Source organism: Dama dama, chromosome 20, assembly GCF_033118175.1.
Source record: "Dama dama isolate Ldn47 chromosome 20, ASM3311817v1, whole genome shotgun sequence".
NCBI classification, from domain to species: Eukaryota; Metazoa; Chordata; class Mammalia; order Artiodactyla; family Cervidae; genus Dama; species Dama dama.
In genome coordinates, this window is record NC_083700.1 from 83,989,441 (window position 1) to 84,011,971 (window position 22,531).

Genomic DNA, 22,531 nt, shown 5'->3' on the forward strand with positions numbered 1-22,531 from the left:
CTGCCATATTGGGTGTGGGGACAGCGTTCCTCAGAAATCTTCCAAACTGAGAACTGGAGGGTCAGAGGCATACCTGGTTTTATCTTTAGCTCTATCTGAATCAAGGGTCAAGGCCTGGGGCCTCACGGAATTCAGCTTGCAACAGAGTTCCATGTGGCTGGTACTGTATTCTTTTAAATCTTGATTTGAATGCCTTTGTCAGCTTTGGGGGTATGCATGAGGTTATGAAATCCCTAGTTCCCTCAGGCCCATCAGTCCCCATTGCCTACACAATTCAATTACTCATTCATTCAGTCAGTCAGCAAATATTCAATACTATCAAGCCCCTTCTAAGGTCATGCTATGCTCTCTTCTGGGTATTTGGGAAGCAAGGGAAAGAAAAAAAATTTTTTAATTCCTTACCCTTTTGGAGGTTACACTGTAGGGATAGACAACAGCCATAAAGTGAAAAAATTATATAGTGTATGTACAGTATACTAGAAAGTGATGTCATGGGAATCAGGAATGCCGGGGAAGGCAGAGACAGTTGCCAAAAAGGTGAGATTTGAGGAAACACTCGAAGGACCTGAGGAGCTGACCTTGTAGAAACCCGTGCAAAAAAAAAGTGTTTCTAGGAAGTGAATTTTGACCTACACTAAATTTTAACTAAAGGTAAACGGTGACATGTGGCTCAGTTCAGTTGCTCAGTCGTGTCTGACTCTGTGACCCCAGGGACTGCTGCACACCAGGCCTCCCTGTCCATCATCAACTCCCAGAGTCTACCCAAACTCATGTCCATTGAGTTGGTGATGCCATCCAATCATCTCATCCTCTGTTGTCCCCTTCTCTTGCCCTCAATCTTTCCCTGCATCAGGGTCTTTTCAAATGAGTCAGCTCTTCGCATGAGGTGGCCAAAGTATTGGAGTTTCAGCTTCAACATCAGTCCATCCAATGAACACTCAGGACTGATCCCCTTGCAGTCCAAGGGACTCTCAAGAGTCTTCTCCAACACCACAATTCAAAAGCATCAATTCTATAGATTCAATGCAAACCCTATCAGGCTACCAATGGTATTCTTCACAGAAATAGAACAAATAATTTCACAATTTGTATGGAAATACAAAAAACCTCGAATAGCCAAAGTAATCTTGAGAAAGAAGAATGGAACCGGAGGAATCAACCTGGCTGACCTCAGGCTCTACTACAAAGCCACAGCCATCAAAACAGTATGGTACTGGCACAAAGACAGAAATATAAATCAATGGAACAGACTAGAAAACCCAGAGATAAATCCACGTACCTATGGACACCTTATCTTCGACAAAGGAGGCAAGGATATACAATGGAAAAAAGACAACCTCTTTAACAAGTGGTGCTGGGAAAACTGGTCAACCACGTATAAAAGAATGAAACTAGTATGATAAAATCCACTGAAAAAATAAATAAATAAATAAATAAAATTAAAAAAAGAATGAAACTAGAACACTTTCTAACACCATACACAAAAATAAACTCAAAATGGATTAAAGATCTAAATGTAAGACCAGAAACTATAAAACTCCTAGAGGAGAACATAGGCAAAACACTCTCTGACATAAATCACAGCAGGATCCTCTATGACCCACCTCCCAGAATATTGGAAATAAAAGCAAAAATAAACAAATGGGACCTAATGAAACTTAAACGCTTTTGCACAACAAAGAAAACTAAGCAAGATGAAAAGACAGCCTTCAGAATGGGAGAAAATAATAGCAAACGAAGCAACAGACAAAGGATTAATCTCAAAAATATACAAGCAACTCCTGCAGCTCAATTCCAGAAAAATAAATGTCCCAATCAAAAAGTGGGCCAAAGATCTAAACAGACATTTCTCCAAAGAAGACATACAGATGGCTAACAAACACATGAAAAGACGCTCAACATCACTTATTATCAGAGAAATGCAAATCAAAACCACAATGAGGTACCATTACACGCCAGTCAGGATGGCTGCTATCCAAAAGTCAAGCAATAAATGCTGGAGAGGGTGTGGAGAAAAGGGAACCCTCTTACACTGTTGGTGGGAATGCAAACTAGTACAGCCGCTATGGAGAACAGTGTGGAGATTTCTTAAAAAACTGGAAATAGAACTGCCATATGACCCAGCAATCCCACTTCTGGGCATACACACTGGAGAAACCAGATCTGAAAGAGACATGTGCACCCCAATGTTCATCACAGCACTGTTTATAATAGCCAGGACATGGAAGCAACCTAGATGCCCATCAGCAGATGAATGGATAAGGAAGCTGTGGTACATATACACCATGGAATATTACTCAGCCATTAAAAAGAATTCACTTGAATCAGTTCTAATGAGATGGACGAAACTGGAGCCCATTATACAGAGTGAAGTAAGCCAGAAAGATAAAGACCAATACAATATACTAACACATATATATGGAATTTAGAAAGATGGTACCGATAATCCTATATGCAAAACAGAAAAAGAGACACAGATGTACAGAACAGACTTTTGGACTCTGTGGGAGAAGGCGAGGGTGGGATGTTTTGAGAGAACAGCATCGAAACATGTATTTTATCTACGGTGAAACAGATCACCAGCCCAGGTTGGATGCATAAGACAAGCACTCGGGGCTGGTGCACTGGGAAGACCCAGAGGGATGGGGTGGGGAGGGGGGATCGGGATGGGGAATACATGTAAATCCATGGCTGATTCATGTCAATGTATGGCAAAAACCACTACAACACTGTAAAGTAATTAGCCTCCAACTTATAAAAATAAATGGGAAGAAAAAAAAAGCATCAATTCTTCGGCGCTCAGCTTTCTTTATAGTCCAACTCTCACATCCATACATGACCACTGAAAAAACCATAGCCTTGACTAGATGGACCTTTCTTGGCAAAGTAATGGCACTGGAGCAGCAAGAGGCCGTGAGGCGAGACCCCACGTCCAAAGTCAGGAGCAGCGGCTGTGAGGAGACACCCCACGTCCAAGGTCAGGAGTGGCAGCTGTGAGGAGACACCCCACGTCCAAGGTCAAGAGCGGCAACCGTGAGGAGACACCCCACATCCAAGGTCAGGAGCGGCGGCCGTGAGGAGACACCCCATGTCCAAGGTCAGGAGTGGCGGCCATGAGGAGACACCCCATGTCCAAGGTCAGGAGCAGCGGCCGTGAGGAGACACCCCACGTCCAAGGTCAGGAGCAGCGGCCGTGAGGAGACACCCCACATCCAAGGGAAGAGAAACCCCAATAAGACAGTAGGCGCTGAGAGAGGGCATCAGAGGGCAGACACAGTGAAACCACAATAACAGAAAACCAGCCAATCTGATCACAGGACCACAGCCTTGTCTAACTCAGTGAAACTAATCCATGACATGTAGGGCCACCCAAGATGGACGAGTCATGGTGAAGAGTTCTGACAAAATGTGGACCACTAGAGAAGGGAATGGCAAACCACTTCAGTGTTCCTGCCTTGAGAACCCCATGAACAGTATGAAAAGACATGTGGCTAGTGACTACTATATTGGACATTATGGATCTAAGGATGTATGGGAGTGAAACACGTTGGCTGAAGGCAGGAAGGGTGTACAGGAAGAAGAAAGAGTATGTGTGAAAGAGAGGAAGCACTGCATGTGTGAAGACAGGTCAGACGGAAAACGCAGGTGGAAGGCAGAGCTGAGAGAAGGATCATGAGATAAACCAGAAGAGCAGGCTAAGACCAAACCATGCAAGGCCTGGAGAGCATGTTAAGAATTCTGAGTTCTATCCTAAAAGTAGTTTGAGGCTATAAGTAGTTTGAGGCCATAGAAGAGTTGTCAGGTTAGCATTAAAATGTCATTCCAGCTCAAGAAGGAGAACAATCACAGAGGGGAAGGACATTTAGGAGGAGGTTACATTCCAGTGCTGATCTAAACGAAAGACGAACGTATGGGGTGTTGGAGATGGAGGGAATGCAGAGATATGACCTGACTTTAGGCTCATCACCCACTTCCTGGGTGACTTAGGAAAAGTCACTTCACTCTCTGGATCCCAGTTTTTCTTTTCAACTATAAAATGGAAGGAACAATCCCTCCCCTACCCACTTCATAGGACCATCAAGTGGATAGGAACATGCTTTATAAGCCATACAGGTTCTGTGAATGTCAGGAGGGTGACATCATTGCTCAATCCCACATGTGTGACTCCTTCTTCTGCTCGCTCTCTCTCTCTCTCTCTCTCTCTCTCTCTCTCTCTCTCTCAAAGGATATATTACTCATACAGCTGGTACAATTTAGGGGGAAAAAAATGGTACTCTGTTGACTTCGTGGATATTTTTTCCCCATGCAACTGAACTATTTCATCCTTAGAGGCAGAGAACTTGTTGTAGCCCCCTCTCCCATATATATTCCAGTTCTTAGCAAAGAGTATAGCACTCAGAAGTACTCAATAAATATCTGAAGACTAAATGACACCTCCAGCTTACCATCTTCTTCCCAATGGAATCTGTTACTATACACTAAACTTGCAATCGTCTTGCCTTGTTGAGGTGATTAAGATTTGTGGCTCCAAAAGAAATGTTTAGTCTCTAAGTTGTGTTTGATTCTTTTGTGACCCTACGGACTGTAGCCTGCCAGGCTCCTCTGTCCATGGGATTTCCCAGGCAAGAATACTGGAGAAGGTTGCCACTTCCTCCTTCAGAGGATCTTCCAGGGGTGGAACTCATATCTCCTGCACTGGCAGGTGTATTCTTTACCACTGAGCCCCTGGGAAGCCCCCCAAAAGGAACATAAGCCATTAAAATCAGAGATGACACAGAACTCAAGACATGGAAGCAACCTGAATGTCCATCAACAGAGAAATGAATAAAGAAGACATGGTTCATATAAACGATGGAATATTACTCAGTAAAAAAAAAGAAAAAAGGCAAGAATAATGACATTTGCAGCAACAAAGATGGACCTAGAGATTGTCTTACTAAGTGAACTAAGCCAAGCAGAAAAGGACAAAAGATTCCACGTATATTATTGCTTATAAGTGGAATCTAAAAAAAAAAGATACAAACGTATTTAGATACAAAATAGAAATAGACCTACAAACACAGAAAACAAACTTATGGTTACCAAAAGGAAAAGTGGGGGAGGAATACATTAGGGGTTTGGGATTAATATATACACACTACTTCCCCGGTGGCTCAGACAGTAAAGAATCGGCCTGTAATGCGGGAGACCTGGGTTTGATCCCTGGGTCGGGAAGATCCCCTGGAGAAGGGAATGGCAACACACTCCAGTATTCTTGCCTGGAAAACCCCATGGATGGAGGAGCCTGGTGGGCTACAGTCCATGGGGTCGCAAAGAGCTGGATATGACTGAGTGACTTCACGTTCACTATATATAAAATAGGTACCAAACAAGGGCGTACACTATAGCACAGGGAACTATACTCAATATTTTTGTACTAACCAATAAGGGAAAAGAATCTGAAAAAGAATATATATGTGTGTGTGTGTGTGTGTGTGTATAAAAACTGAATCACTTTGCTGTACATGTGAAACTAACATTACATTGTAAATCAACTATACTTCAATTTCTATTTATTTACTTCAATTTTTAAAAAGAGATCTTTGTGTAGATAACAAGATGTGAGTGGTATAAAGTGTTCAGCATGATACCTGGAACAGAATTAGTGCCCAAGAAATGTTAGTTGCCATCATCATTATTATTATTGCTATCATTACTATTAATTATTATTATTGCTATTATTACTAATAATAGTGGTAACTATTATTACCGTTGCTGCTGCTGTTCTTGTTGTTTTTATTAATTTCACTAAGGGAAAACCATCTCAGGCAATGTGAGCAACTTAGAGAAAAGGAAACAATACAACAGCTCTCAAGCTCTTGAGCTCCTTAAGTTTTTGAGAACAAGACAGGTCAGGATGTATTTTATGTCACCCTTTGCCCCAGATCATTGCTTCTCAAAATCTTACATAGAAAGAACCCTAATCAGAAAAGGAGTGAATATTCCCCATGAGGTACCTCCCTTACTGACTTTGACTTTTCAACATTCTATCTTAGAAATTCATTCTTCTCCATAATCTACTCATTTTTGTGATTGTCATCAGTGCAATCGCCATAGGAATCACAGTGCTTACTCATTTCCAGGCACTGTTATGACATTTTGTGTGCGTTAACTCATTTAATCCTCACAGCGACCCAAAGCAGAAAGGTACAGTCATCATCCCCATTTTACAGATGATGAAACTCAAGCAAGAAACCAAAAGCAATTTTTTCAAGATGACAAGCTAATAAACGCTAGAACTGGGATGTCAGTCCAGGCAGTGCAACTCTAGAATGTGTGCTCTCTCCTGTGTTATTCTCTAACATAAACATGCTTCCCTCCTTCAACCTCACACAGCGATGAGCTATAAGCAGATGTGTCATGCTTATCCCGCAGCTTCTGTCACATGGCCACGTGGCCGTGCCCCGTGAGAGAAGGGCCTGAGACCCAATAGTGTTACCCAGGTTTACTCTAGCACAGCCTCAAGAAGGACAAATGCCCAGAGCACTCACATGGCTGAAGGGGCTCAAAACAGATAATGTGGTGGCTGCCACTGCAAGATGATTAAAAATCCAACATTAAACCAAGCTGTACTTAGAGCAGACCTGTTTTAAAGCAGCTTTTCATCAGGGGATTATATTTTCTTCTTGACAATTTCCTTAATGGCAAGAAAGGCTCTATGTTGGAAGGACAAAGGAGACCCAAGGGCAAAGAGTAGAGGATTCTCACCAAGGCAGGGGGTGGGAGGGGGAGGGAGGAAGAAAATTAAACAGGCAGAAGCGAAGACGTGCCTCCCTTTTATTCCTATATCATGCTCCAGCGCTGCCCACCCCCAGTCTCCTCTCCCTGCCTTCTTCTCTGGGGGCACTAACAGCAGCCCAGAGCTCATGAAAGTTTAAACAGACTGATCAATACGGACAGAATGGTGAATTGTCCATCTGCAAATTACCAAACCCATCATGAATATTTAAGGAACTAAACTAGGAACAGGGAGAAGACAGAACCCAGGTCTTTATTTGTCCCTCTGGAAAAAAAAAAAAAAAGACAAAAACATCTCTGTCATTCCTGATTACTGGGATATAAAACCAGTCAAGTGAAACTAAAAGGGAACAATTCTCACCCAGCGTCACTTTTTTCCAAGTCAGCAAGGTGACTGCAAACAAAGGCCACTCAAGAAAAATGCCTACCTGCTCCAACTCAGAGATGCACTGGTCTTGCCCGACTTCCTTCCTTTCTCAGAGCCCACCTTGCCTTTGCATATGCTGCTCACCCAAACAAAAGAGGCTCCCCTCACTTGTCCACTTGGAAGGCAGGACAGTCCAGTGACTCAGGGTCAGCACTGGAATCAGACTGCTTAGGTTCCAGCCCTGCCTTTCCTCCTTATTAACTGCATGGGTAAGTTATCTAATCTTTTTGTGCCTCTGTTTCTGCCTCAATGAAATGAGGCAGTGTTAATAGCACTGGCTCTATACAGTCATGGCAAGGATTCCCCTCTATGACGCAGGTTAACCTGTCTTACACAGAACTGGGCACAGCTGAAGGCACAGTAGAGGTGAGCTGTGGTCATCAGTGACATCTTCACATCCAGTCACACCCAACCAGATCCTCTGACTGCAGCTCTGAGTCCTCCACCGTCTACCCTGAGCCCCTCTGGGTTGGGCCCATCCTCAGCTCCAGCCAGTCACTTTGTTCCCACACCTCTCATGTCACATCCCTGCTGACTGTTGGTCTCTGCCACAGACCCTGAGCTCCCAAAAGGCAAAGCCAGCATCTAAAGTTACCCTTACGTTGTCCCTGGCACCAGATGGACACACACAAGACACTCAGCGGAGGGGCGGGGGGAAGGAAGCACATGCAAGGATAGAATGCCAGAGTCAGGGCCATACCTTTGAGACAACGCAGCACGCGGCCCAGATGTCCTCGGACGACTGCTCGTGGTGGTTGAACTGAGGCTCCCACTGATTGATGGGCTGGTCTGCGAAAGCCAAGAGGGTGCCCGCCTTGTCCACAAGGGCTGCTCGGACACTGCCGGTCCCCACGTCCACGCCCACATAGTAGCTCCTGGGTTCATCTCCGCCGGGCATTGCTATCCCTCCACCTGTGGGGTCAAGGACAAAACCACGTGAAGACCAAGCAGGTCTGCAAAGTCGAGCACGGGACATCTTGAAGGTGGAAATGAAGGGGCACAGCTGACGAACTAGATGATTATTCATTAATCCAAGAAAGAGGCTCACTGCTGCCGGTGTGCGAGCAGGCACTGAGGGAGGTGGTGGGCGAACAGGCAGGCGTGGCCTCAGACATGGAGGTTCTGTTCTCCACAGGGAGTCAGATGATGAGCATTACAAGCTTCACCATTATTCAAGCAAAGTCGTGATATCGGATGAAAAGTGCAACGAGGATAAATAAAGGGTTGTAGAACTAAGAATCTGGAAGCAACAGATATGCATTTTTTCCTCATTGAATTTGAATCAAAAGGACAATGGCCATGGTGCTAAAAAGGAATTCACCTACCCGATCAGCCATTCATTCAAAAAACTATCTACTGAGCACCTATCATGTGCCAATAAGCACTTTAAACAGTACATGAGTGAGTGAGTGAAGTCATGTCTTTGTGACCCCATGGACTGTAGTCTACCAGGCGCCTCCATCCATGGGATTTTCCAGGCAAGAGTACTGGAGTGGGTTGCCACTGCCTTCTCCAGGGGATCTTCCCGACCCAGGGATTGAACCTGGGTCTCCAGCATTGTAGGCAGATGCTTTACCATCTGAACCACCAGGGCAGTCATAGAGGCCCTCTACTCACTGTGACACTACAAGGTGAGACTATTTTTATTCCAATTTTATTAAGGTATAATTGACATACAGAACTGTTTAACTTCAAGGTACACAGCATAATGATATGGCTTACATACCTTAAGAAATGATTATCACAATACATCTAGTAAATATCTATCATTTCATACAGATTGATGGAGAAGGCAACGGCAACCCACTCCAGAACTCTTGCCTGGAAAATCTCATGGATGGAGGAGTCTGGTATGCTGCAGTCCATGGGGTCACTGAGTCAGACATGACTGAGCAACTTCACTTTCACTTTTTACTTTCATGCATTGGAGAAGGAAATGGCAACCCACTCCAGTGTTCTTGCCTGGAGAATCCCAGGGACGGCGGAGCCTGGGCTGCCATCTATGAGGTCGCACAGAGTCAGACACGACTGACGCGACTTAGCAGCAGCAGCAGCATACAGATTGAAAAGAAAAGAAAAAGAAAAACATTTGTGTCATGAGGTCTTGTAGGATCTACTCTCTTAACAACTTTCATATACAAATACAGCAGTGTTAATTACATTTATCACATTGTACATTATATTCCTAGTATTCATTTATCTTATAACTGGAAGTTTGTACCTTTTGGCTGCTTTCATCCAATTCCCCCCTCACCCTGACGGTGAATGTCTATTTTACAGGTGATTAAGATGAGACTCCAAGTAATATGTAAATTTTCTCTTAACGCTAGGTCCACACACTTATGAACAGTAAATGCAAGTTGCTAAAATCATGCACATTATAGTGATGGGCAAAAAGGTTTCGGAAATTAAGAGATGAGGCAGCACGACTGAAGAGCAGCCCAAACCCACAATCCCGCATCTGTATGTTCTCTTTTTCTTCTTAACAGCTCACAGCACAGATTTGGAGAAGAGGCAAATATAATGCAGTCGTGTTGTGAACTGACTGGGACTGGGAAGGAGCCTCGAGGGAGACAGGATCAGGAATTTGTTAGACAATCTGTTTTCTTTACAGACCCCTTGCAAGTTACAAGGAAACCTGACCAGCAAACACTCAAGGAATTCCTTGGCCTTCACTGCCGCTCTGGGTCCCTTTGCTTAGATTAGTCCCCACGATGCAGACATCTCACAGAGAATTTCATTTTCCAGACTGGCGTTTTAAATAAGAACAAGCCCCCAAGACATTTATGCTGGAGAACATGCTACAGCCCCCTAGGTGAGCTCAGGGTGGCCTCAGTGCCCAGGGTCTAATTTCAACCACAGCAGTGTTCTGTACCCTTTCACTTCAAAGAGGTAATGTTTCCTCGGCAAGGTCGTACTTGGGGATTCTAAAATGAAGTCAGCCAGCAGATGTTCCGTTAAGGTTTCCTGTTAAAAATGGCTTTGTTAAACATGATGGCTTCTGTCTAGCTCACAGTGATCCCCCAACGGCACGTGGTCCCTATGGTTCACGGGCAGCTGGAGAGGCGAAGGTAGAAGCTGGAGTAGGAACAAGTGCTACCCTCCTCTGAGCTTCCGAGAACAACTCCCAGGCTCCAGCCTAACTGCTTTCTCATCTCCTCACCCACATGATCAGTGGCACCAGTTTTCAAACCATGCATTCCTTCAAACATCCAACAGGGATATTTTTTCTTCAAGCCATTACTCGAAGGAAACTGAAATAGATCAAAGCACAGCAGCGCTATGTCAAGCAAAGATCATCCTTGCCTGGCCCTCGACCCTCCCCCAACAGTGGCTCTGCTGAGTTCTTCCTAAGGACTGAAAACCATTGGCTGAGGCCCTTGGCACAGCATCCCAGGCCCTCCAGGAACTGCTCTCTGCCTCCTATCCAGCTACATCTACTACAGTCCTGCTCTTTCTCACATCAGGCTTCAGACACATTGAACCCTCACAGGTTCCCAGGTGTACCGCACCACTACAGGACTGTCTCCACTTCATACTTCTCTTTCCTTCCACCGTCCTTTCTCTCTTGTGTGCCTTAGTTCAGTTCAGTTCCTCAGTCGTGTCCAACTCTTTGAGACTCCATGGACTGCAGCATGCCAGGCCTCCCTGTCCATCACCAACTCACAGAGTTTACTCAAACTCATGTCCATGGAGTCAGTGATGCCATCCAACCATCTCATCTTCTGCCGTCCCCTTCTCCTCCTGCCCTCAATATTTCCCATAATCAGGGTCTTTTCCAATGAGTCAATTCTTTGCATCAGGTGGCCAAAGTACTGGAGTTTCAGCTTCAGCATCAGTCCTTCCAATGAATACTCAGGACTGATTTCCTCTAGGATGGACTGGTTGGATCCCCTTGCAGTCCAAGGGACTCTCAAGAGTATTCTCCAACACCACAGTTCAAAAGCATCCATTCTTTGGCACTCAGCTTTCTTTATAGTCCAACTCTCACATCCATATATGACTACTAGAAAAACCATAGCTTTGACTAGAAGGACCGTTGTTGGCAAAGTAATGTCTCTGCTTTTTAATATGCTGTATACTGACTTTCATGTTAAGATCTTGCTCAACCAACACTTTTTTTTTTTTTAAATATGTTTGGCTGCTCTGGGTCTTAGCTGTGGTACGTAGGATCTTTGCTGCCGTGTGCGGGATCTTGACTGAGGCACGTGGGATATTGTTTCCAGACCAGGGATCGGACATGGGCTCCTTCCCCTGGAAGTACAGAGTTTGAATCACTGCACCACCAGAGAATCCCAGCCATTACTTCTTGCCTCTCTTCATGCCCCAGTGCCACCAGAGTACTGTGTCCCTTCTTTCTTTTAAACTTTTTAAAAATCACTCTGACCAAATTTTTCCTTCTGTGTTCACCTCCCTCACTGGCCTGAACCTGAAGAAAGGAACTGATTGATTTCTATACTCTCAGCTCCTACAGTGCCTGTATTCCCAGACCAGTACACTGTCTGGTACATAATAGTTCTCAGTAAGTGCTTATGGAATGAACACCTAAATCAGTGAATCAACAAAAAAAATAAGGATGAACAGGTTCATGCTTTAATAGTTCAGATTTCTAGGTTTGTATTCATCTGCACAAGTGTTTTGCCTTGGTTCTAATATCTGTATGCTTCATTCATCCAATTAATAAATATTTACTGGACGCTTACAACCACATTTTATTAATTCTAAGATACTCATTTCTTTTCACATTTAGCTTCTCTGAAATCAGTGACTCTTAAAAACCAATGGCATCTTATAATTAATCAGGAACATCTTTCTTAGTGATGGGTGAAAATGATGAGGCATGTTGTAATCAGTGACTGATATTAGAAGAAATGCAGATTGTGCCAGGCACCGGACACCCTGAGGATACAGTGAAGGGCAAAACAGGGCAGAGCCGTGGCCATTATCTTCCTAGATTTCTTTATCTGCAGAGGAGGAAGCCTGACCAGGCCAGCCACCCCACCGCCCCCAAATGACCATGCGCCTCCGCTTGCTGAACTCAGGACTCCCTCTCTCAGTGTCCCGCTATCACCACCTGGAAGGACCCAAGGATGCTGCTCTCCAACACTGATCCTGGCAAGTCAACAACTCTGTCCTTGACTAGAGCTCTTCAAAACTATTCTAAACACTGCAGGGAGAAGCAAGGGGGAAAAATAGGAAATGAAGAGTCTCTGCAAACATTCTGGCTTACACAGACCTGGCCAGCCACCCAAGCTTCTCTCTACTCCTACCAGAGCCACTGACAAAAGAGGCCCCCAGGGGTCTGGCCCAGCTCCTCAGGCCTGGTTCCCTCACATGTGACTGTCTTCTTCTGCATGGAATATCTCATCTCACCACCCACTACCCAGACATCCTGATTTATTCCCAGTAAAATCCAAAGAGGCAGATTCCCACTCTGTAGCTGACTCAGGGCTTACCCTGGCTCTGGGTTTTGGATCTATTTCTTGGCTAAAGAGGAAAGAGCCCATCCTTCCGGAGAACCCTCCCCCACCACTCTGACTTGTATGGAGAGTGGAGCTTTGCCATTAGAGAGTTAACTCCAGGGCTGCCTGGACCACAGTGGCACCCCCAGTGCCAGCCCAGTGTCTGGCACATAGCACAAACTCATCAAGTCCCTGAGACTCAGAGCAAACTCTTAAAACCTACCTTTAGGGAAATAATAAAAGGTAAAAATTTACTGTGTATCTGATGCTTTACTGAGCAGCTTGCTTACATTTTTAAATCCACTTTTTGTCCTGGTATCAACCCTTGAAGAGAATTACTAGGACTGTTCCCATTTTACTGATGAGGAAAAACAAGTCCTAGACTAGTCAAGTAACTTGCTCCCGTATGTCATATAAATAGCAAGTGACAGAGGTGAGAGCAGTCTCATCCCTCTGGCTGCCAAATCCCTAACCGTTCTCAGAATGCCATGCTAACAGGTTCATGCATGCTAAGCTGTTTCAGTCGTGTCTGACTCTTTGCGACCCCATGGACTGCAGCCCATCAGGCTCCCCTGTCCATAGGGACTCTCCAGGCAAGAATACTAGAGTGGGTTGCCATGCCCTCCTCCAGGAGATCTTCCCAACTCCGGGATCAAACCCACCTCTCTTATGTCTCCTGCATTGGCAGGCGGGTTCTTTACCACTAGTACCACCTAGGAAGCCCCATGCTGCACGATACCCTCCACTTAGTTAATGTATGTTTGCCAAGGACTCTGCCTACTCTGTACGTTGCTGTTGTTTAGGTGCTAAGTTGTATCCGACTCTTTTGTGACCCTGTGAAATGCAGCCCTCCAGGCTCCTCTGTTCATGACAAGAATGCTGGAGTGGATTTCCTTCTTCAGGGGATCTTCCTGACTTAGGGCTCAAAGCCGTGTGCCTACTCTGTCTACAACTGGCTTACTCAGAACTCAGGCTGCCCACCTTTAGAGACTGTCCCTTCCCCAATACCAGGTGGCCTCTCTCTGATAAAACTATCCATTTCTAGATTGTATGACTGAGACATCAGTCCAAAAGAGAGTCAAACCCACGGGAACAAGGGCATCATACCTTCTCTGCATTGTTCACACACACACCCCAGTTCATGTTTTTGTAAGAAATAGATCCTAATTAAATATTTCAGGTTCACTACGTTTCCTATTACTATAGTTTTAAGTGATCTCTTTATGATTGTTTCCACACCTGGATCTTGAAAAGTTCAAGCTCTAGGGCAGCTTCCCTGAAACTTGACCCTGTGAGTTATAAAAACTCTGCCAAAGGATTTTCTGCACTCAGATTCCTCGTCTCCCCTCTGTGCCCTTTGTTCCTGGGTCATAAGTACTCTCTGATGTGTCCTAGATTCCAAACTATATTCCAGTTTCTCTTGGCCTCAGAGAATAAAGTAACTGCAAAATGGAAAACATTATTCCCTTTTAAAATTTGTTCTTTAAAAAAAAAAAAAGGATTAGGATCCTCCCGCATGCTTGGCACTTTCACACATTTGTTCATCTCTTCCAACTGAAACGCATTCAAGCTGGGAAACTTACCACCATTTTATACCTTGTTGGGAAAGGAAAATTTGCCCCAAGTCACACAAAGAGTAAACAGCAGCAGCATCTGCATTTGAACCCTGGCCTCTTAAGGCAACTTTAGGGCTCTTTCCAGACGCCAACCTAAAAGTGAAAACCAAATCCTTCAACAACAGTATCAACAACAAAGGCAGCAACAACTGGCATCTGTTAAGCTCTGCTCTGCAAATCACCCACCTGATTTTGTGATTTCACTTGTAACAATCCCGTGAGGTTGCCACTACGAGTTCATTTCCCAGTTAAGGAGACTGAGGTTCTCAGCAATAAAGCAATTTCAGATCACAGAGCACACCCCCAGAGGAGCTGGTTTTGTCCAGGTCACAATGGTGTGGCTTTAAAGCCCAAGAGATGAATGCTGAGAGTCAGAAAGTTGATCCCACTTCATTCATTTGAAGCAGAGATAAATTTTCTAAAAAGAAAAACAAATAAGGAATATGGGGTATCCGACTCTTTGTGACTTCATGGACTGTAGCCCACCAGGCTGCTTTGTCCATGGGGATAATCCAGGCAAGAATACTGAAGTGGGTTGCTATGCCCTCCTCCAGGGGATGTTCCCAACCCAGGTATTGAACCCAGGTCTTCTGCATTGCAGGTGAATTCTTTACCATCTGAGCCACCAGGGAAGCCCATAAAAAAAGAAACACAACTAATAGGGAATATGAGGTGGCTGGTCAGACAAGAGAATTAAGAGCACAGGCTGCGGAGGCCAAGACAAAGAAAAGCTACAGGGAGAAATTCAAGCTGGCTGCACACAGGTCCCAGGCCTTACCTAACTCCTCAGTCTACAAGAGGCTCCAAAGGGCAGAACAGCTTCCCAGCCAATTGCCAGCACGGACTGAACTGGTTTTTAGCCTCTGTTCATGATCAAAAGACTGCTCTTATGATAAATATTTATATGGTGCATTAAATAATAGCCTGTACAAATATTATTAGAAATGTGCCACAGGAAACCACAGGCTTCACAGCTGATTCCTCAACAAACGTGAAAGCTGCTCAAAGGCAGTGTGAGAAAAGGAGACAGAGACAGGGACATGGGAGGCTGTTCTCTGCATTACTGTCCCAAAAATTCTCAAAAGGGGTCATGCTACACATAACCGTGCTGAAAACCACTCTGTGGGACTGTTCTCTTATATTTGCTTCCTTCTTTCCCCCTAAAGAGCAGAACACTGTTCCCTAAGCCTGCAACCCTCCAGAGCGGATAAGCTTACCTGCAGTCCTACTTCTTAGCGGGCCACTCCTTCAGGATAAATTTGAGGACAGTGTCTACAGATCCAGCGTCCCAGGGACCTGGGAGTGAGCTCAATATCCTCTCTTGACTTTGATCTTTGGTCTTGGCTGTGAGTTCAGGTACACGAGTCACACACAATTTTTTTTTTTTTTTTTTTTTAGTTATAATACAATCAGGGATTGGGAGATTTGGGGAAAAAAAGATAAGCAATGAGTACACTGCTCCACTTTAGTCTCCTTAACAGAAAGAATTAAATACCACTTTAAGCAATTCTCCCATGCTCTAAAATGGAAAGAAAATTTGGCATGGGAAGGAAAGAGCTAACCTGGCAATAATATCTGGTTTTCCATCAGCTTTATCAAAAATATACATGGGAGAACAAGTACAGCTTCTTGACAGGTACTTCTTCTATTAAAGTGAAAGGTTGTCTCCTGCAGTTCCAATCATGCTGTATGCTTTGAACAATTAATTAAGATTGTATAATCAGAGTGCCCAGCACAGTGCCTGGTATTAATATATGGTTTATGCTCAGTAACAGCTTCCCTAGTGGCTCAGATGGTAAAGAATCTGCCTACAATATGGGAGACCCAGCTTCGATCTCCGGGTTGGGAAGATCCCCTGGAGAAGGGAATGGCCACCCACTCCAGTATTCTTGCCTGGAGAATTCCATGGACAGAGGAGCTTGGCAAGCTCCATAGGGTCACAAAAAGTCAGACACGACTGAGCAGCTAACACACACACACTCTCTCAGTAAACAGCAGCAATTATTAGCACTATTAAGACACGCTAACCTTCTCTCTCATGACCAAATCACCCCTGAAAACCTGCAATCCTTTAATATGCATGATCTACACCTAGGTATTCACACCACGTCTAACAGCTCAAATTCCAGGAAACAAATGTTAAGTGCTTTCTCTGGGTCAGGACACTAGGAATAGGAAGCTGAAAAATACATCATTTCTGATTTTAAAGAGTTGATAATTTAGTGTAAGAATATTATTTTTGGAAGTCAAACAGTGATGCCTCAAGTTGTGTCTAGTTTATGCACTTGAAACGCAACTAACGCGCCTGGTAATATTGCACGTGGCAGTAAGGGGGCTCCATTTGCCAGTGGAATCTCAGCTACACTCTTGAAACCAAGTGTCTTGTTCCAGCTCCACCTTCCTTGGCAGAATACGGAGATGTAAGCTGATAAAAGAAGTACCAGTTTACTGTTTTCATCACTCTTCCAAGCACAAGATCAGAAGCCCAGTATTTTTTAAGACATTGAGGATTTTCATGCTTTGGACTGAGCCCATCTTTTAAAGACAAATCTGAGGTGACTGGACGAGGGGTGTGGAATTAAATCAGACAGAAGAAAAGCTGACTGTCGTCTTAGATTCAAAGTTGGATTCCAACAGGTAGAAAACGCAACCTTAACGAAGCCTCGTGCGTGCCTCACAATGTGATGGCCACAGGGATCAACACTGAGGTGGTCCTGGGCAGTGGCCAAAACCCACCACCCTCCAAAAGCCACACAGGCAATGCTCAACAGCTGACACAGAGAAAATACAAAACCCAGCCATGCTGAGGCCAAATGCATGGTATAGGTCCTAACGAAATCATGGGTGGAAAATCTGACGCATCAAATGATATCCCCAAACTCCCAAAACAAACATCGCCCGAGAGCAAATTAAACTCTGGATCTCCCGTGTCCTCTTCTATAAAACCTCGCTTACACTCCCTTCTCTTCAATCCTTGTGATCCAATAAACCAGCTCCTTACTTGTTAATTTGCCTTCCAAGCCCTTTAAAATGTCCTACCAAGCTATTCTCTCTGCAGAGAAGCAGAGAGGGGGAACCCACATTTATGACACCCACCCTTTCCCAACTTATGGAGGAAGACACTGAAATGCCGAGAGGAACAAAATCCAGGGGATGGTCACAAAGCTGGAAGATGAAGGAGGCTGTATTCAGATTGAGGTTTGTCTAGGCCAGAACAGGACTCTTATCCATCCCTAAAATGACTTGACTTTTCCCACCTCCCAACCAAGTTGCTTTCATCCTTAGCATACTCAAAACACAACTCCAAGTCAGTTCATCCTATGAGAACTTTTCAGACACTCAACCATCAGAAATGTCCCTCCATGCTCTGATTAATGACAACCCTATGTCACTATACAGGCTACTATGAGAAGCATAAGATATTGAGAATGTTCTGCCCTCTACTTCCTTCTGCCTAGAGGGAAGCATGTCGTGTGTCCTGCAGTAATATGGGAATTCCTGGGCTATGAGGGAGAAGGAAATTATTAATGTACAAAATAGTCTAATACATTCTAAAATAAAAAGCCTCTAAAAATGCGTATTTAACTTATATGCAGAATACATCATGAGAAACGGTGGGCTGGAAGAAGCACAAGCTGGAATCAAGATTCCCGGGAGAAATATCAATAACCTCAGACATGCAGATGACACCACCCTTATGGCAGAAAGTGAAGAGGAACTAAAAAGCCTTCTGATGAAAGTGAAAGAGGAGAGTGAGAAAGTTGGCTTAAAGCTCAACATTCAGAAAACTAAGATCATGCATCTGGTCCCAACATTTCACGGCAAATAGATGGGAAGACAGTGGAAACAGTGTCAGACTTTATTTTGGGGGGCTCCAAAATCACTGCAGATGGTGACTGCGGCCATGAAATTAAAAGACGTTTGCTCCTTGGAAGGAAAGTTATGACCAACCTAGACAGTATATTAAAAAGCAGAGCCATAACTTTGCCAACAAAGGTCCATCTAGTCAAGACTATGGTTTTTCCAGTGGTCATGTATGGATGTGAGAGTTGGACTGTGAAGAAAGCTGAGAGCCGAAGAATTGATACTTGTGAACTGTGGTGTTGGAGAAGACTCTTGAGAGTCCCTTGGACTGCAGGGAGATCCAACCAGTCCATCCTGAAGGAGATAGGTCCTGGGTGTTCATTGGAAGGACTGATGCTGAAGCTGAAACTCCAATACTTTGGCCACCTGATGCGAAGAGTTGACTCTTTGGAAAAGACCCTGATGCTGGGAGGGATTGGGGGCAGGAGGAGAAGGGGACGACAGAGGATGTGATGGCTGGATGGCATCACCGACTCGATGGGCATGAGTTTGAGTGAACTCCGGGGGTTTGTGATGGACAGGGAGGCCTGGCGTGCGGCGATTCATGAGGTCACAAAGAATCGGACACGACTGAGTGACTGAACTAACTAACTAACTAAAAACTCTCCATCCCTGGAGAGTTCTAGAAGCACTGTCAGCAAGCCTCTCTTATGTATGAAGCACTGCACCCCTTCCCAGGGCATTCGTCCTCCTTGACCTGCAGCCCACTTCCGCACACACAGGCATGGAGGAGAGAAGTATTGGGTACAGCAACAAAATCCAATCCCTGCAACATCTTGCAAAACTCTGCCCTGAAAGACAATGCCCAGCCTGAGGATGGCTGAGGTCTCTGGCCTACTCTTTCGGCTTTTTGTTTCCTTTTTAAAGAAATTCTATTAATTTTTTTCCATTATTTTACTAATATAAACATTTTTATATTATTATTAATATATAGTATACATATTATATATTATTATATAGTATATATATTATATATTATTAATATATAGTAATTTATTTTTACTTACTGCTAACAATTACTGACCATTTTTTAATTGAAGGATAACTGCTTTACAATGTTGTATTCGTTTTTGCTGTACAACAGCATGAAGCAGCTAGAAGTATACATGTTGCCCCCTCCCTCTTGGGCCACCCTACCACCACCCCCCACATCCTATTTATGAAGAAGGGCTAGGTGGCCTCAAGGCCCCACATGAAAGGCCTAAAGAATGAGTTATTAGAAGATTACTGAACAGTGTGCCTTTCCAGAAACAAGCCCTGTTAAAATTAGCATGATCTGCAGTGTAAGCTTCAACACCAGCAATGCTGCTTCTGCCCAAAGTGAAGGCCAAGTTCTTTATCTGGCCCACAAGGAACTCAAAGCTCCTGCTCCTGCCTGAACCACTAACCCCACCTCCCAACCTCATCTCTGATCATAACCCATAATGTGCCAACCTTACAACATAACTAGCAATCCCTCAAATGAAGGTTTGCTGCCTTTGTTCATGTGATGCAAAAAGTACAAACCTGTAGTTCATAGAAAAAGGTAGTCAATCCATATACTGACCCTTTAACCTCACAAAAAAATGGAGGGAAATGCAAACCAAAACAACACTGAGATACAATTTTATACCTTAAAAAAATGGGCAGAAAATGAAAATGCTGATAATATCCATTTTGGGCAAGAGCTTGGGCACACAAGCAGTTTCAGATACTTTCAGCAAGAGAATAATTGGTTCATCCTCCTTTAGGACAATTTGGCAATATCTATCTGTTTTCCAAATCTACCCCTTTACCCAAGAGTTGTAACTTCTAAGAATTTACCTTCTAAGAACTGAAGATTGGCTCATCTAAAAGATATATACAAAAATGCACATTTCAGCTTTTTTTTTTTTTTTAAAGGCAAGGGCACACTCACAAAAACCCTGGAAACAAATTCAATATTCATTACAGTGGCTGCATGCTAAGTCACTTTAGTCGTGTCTGACTCTTTGCAACCTCATGGACTGTAGCCCACCAGGCTCCTCTATCCAAGGGATTCTCCAAGCAAGAATACTGGAGAGGGTTGTCATGCCCTCTTCCAGGGGATCTTCCCAAACCAGGGATCAAATCCACATCTCCTACAGCTCCTGCACTGCAGCTGGATTCTTTACCGCTGAACCACTAGGGAAGCCCCATTCATTTATAGGGGACTTGCTAAAACTGATACAGAAGCAGTTGTTAAAACCAAGACATAGCTAAAGAAAATTGTTAATTATATGTTATTGAGTAAAAGAGCAAATTCTTAGACACTACAATATGACTGCATTTGTAAGAACTCTGCAAAGAGGAAAGCACATCAGTGGTTCTCAAACTGTGATCTTCAGAGAAGCAGCATCAGCACCACTGTTAGAATTGCAAACTCTCAGGCTCCAGCCCAGATCTACTAATTCAGAAACTCCAGGGAGTATGGTTCACAGCCTGTGCTGGTAAAACCCTTCAGACTACCCTGAGTGCTACTAGAGTCTAAGAACCACTAAACTGTATAAGGATCTAACATACAAAACTTCAGGAAGAAGTATGCAAAAGCCTGCTTACTGCAGTGACATCTAGAGAAAGAGGTACAGTGGAAGCATGGAGGGCAATTTTTAACCTCCTCTCTCTGTGCTGTTTGAATTTTCACAATAGGCAGCTACTACTGTAGTAATAAGAAAGATTCTTGTACTGGGTTGAAATCTACTTTATGTGGCTTCCACCGTCTAGTCCACATTTTTATCCCATGGGATCATCCAAACCACCAAATCTCTTTTAAGTGAACTAGTCCTTGGATATGCAGCCCTGTGTGGATCACAATAAACTGTGGAAAATTCTGAAAGAGATGGGAATACCAGATCACCTGACCTGCCTCTTGAGAAACCTGTATGCAGGTCAGGAAGCAACAGTTAGAACTGGACATGGAACAACAGACTGGTTCCAAATAGGAAAGGGAGTATGTCAAGGCTGTGTATTGTCACCCTGCTTATTTAACTTATATTCAGAGTACATCATGAGAAACACTGGGCTGCATGAAGCACAAGCTGGAATCAAGACTGCTGGGAGAAATATCAATAACCTCAGATATGCAGATGACACCACCCTTATGGCAGAAAGTGAAGAACTAAAGAGCCTCTTGATGAAAGTGAAAGAGGAGAGTGAAAAAGTTGGCTTAAAGCTCAACATTAAGAAAAATAAGATCATGGCATCCAGGCCCATCACTTCATGGCATAGATGGGGAAACAATGGAAACAGTGACAGATTTCATTTTGCGGGGTTCCAAAATCATTGCAGATGGTGACTGTGGCCATGAAATTAAAAGACGCTTGCTCCTTGGAAGAAAAGCTGTGACTAACCTAGACAGCATATTAAAAAGCAAAGCCGTTACTTTGCAAACAAAGGTCCATCGAGTCAAAGCTATGGTTTTTCCAGTAGTCATGTATGGATGTGACAGCTGGACCATAAAGCTGAGACCTGAAGAATTGATGCTTTTGAACTGCAGTGTTGGAGAAGACTCCTGACAGTCCTTTGGACTGCAAGGAGATCCAACCAGTTCATCCTAAAGGAAACTAGTCCTGAATATTCATTGGAAGGACTGATGCTGAAGCTGAAACTCCAATCCTTTGGCCACCTGATGCGAAGAACTGACTAATCAGTTCTTAGGGGAAACTAAGGTTCTGTGCATTTACGTCACTTGTCCAATGTCACAGAGTCAGTAAAAAACAATAGAGGGACTTCAACCCATACTCCTTCCACTATGTCGCATGATGATTTAAAATAGCCACACTCTAATATCAACTTTGGCCACATAATTCTACAATCTCAGAATCTGATAAACTATACTGAGTTTGGTGTATCTAAATCATGCTTGATTTTATCACCTGTCTTCTCAACTTTTATCCCCTATAGGTGTTCAGTAATTGAGTCCTTTCCAAATCTCTTCATCCCATAGCTACTTTAGCAGAATTCAAGATACTTAGCTCTCAGCCTGGTCTGCAACAGATTTCAGCGTAACTGGCCCAAAATCCACATGGCCCAAGGGACAGGCAACACATACATTTAGGCTGAATGATTTTTACTTTATTTTCCCCACTCTTCCTAAACCCAGTCCCCACACACATCACTGTATATGCACTTGCTATATAAACTCTGCTTCATCATCCATGTTGATAAGGACCTTCTAAATAATTTAAAACGACAGTTATAGGACTTCCAGGGAAAACCACCTCATCGTTTATCCTTGTGTCAAACCTACTTCTGCCCCAACACACTGTGCCTTTTCTCTTCTTTCCCATCAAGTGGCACCACCAACCATCCTGACATTGTAGCCAGCAATCTAGAAATCATCACTGATTTCCTGTGCAGGTTATTCTCTGTTTACCCACCTCTTCCAC

The 22,531-nt window shown here is 43.9% G+C and overlaps 1 protein-coding gene across 9 annotated transcripts in view; it reads right to left on the reverse strand.

Moving 5' to 3' along the window:
- Nucleotides 1–22,531, reverse strand: part of FGGY (FGGY carbohydrate kinase domain containing) — a 475,197-nt gene that overhangs the window by 439,703 nt on the left and 12,963 nt on the right. For 4 of the 9 annotated variants that reach the window (XM_061121747.1, XM_061121749.1, XM_061121748.1 and 1 more), the window contains exon 2: nt 7,905–8,116. In XM_061121747.1, the coding sequence (XP_060977730.1) occupies nt 7,905–8,102 (198 nt within the window). In that variant the 5' untranslated portion in view covers nt 8,103–8,116. Of the gene's footprint in view, nt 1–7,904; nt 8,117–14,468; nt 14,701–15,499; nt 15,627–22,531 lie in introns of all 9 variants that reach the window. The other 5 variants (XM_061121753.1, XM_061121754.1, XM_061121746.1 and 2 more) reach the window with 3 other exon arrangements.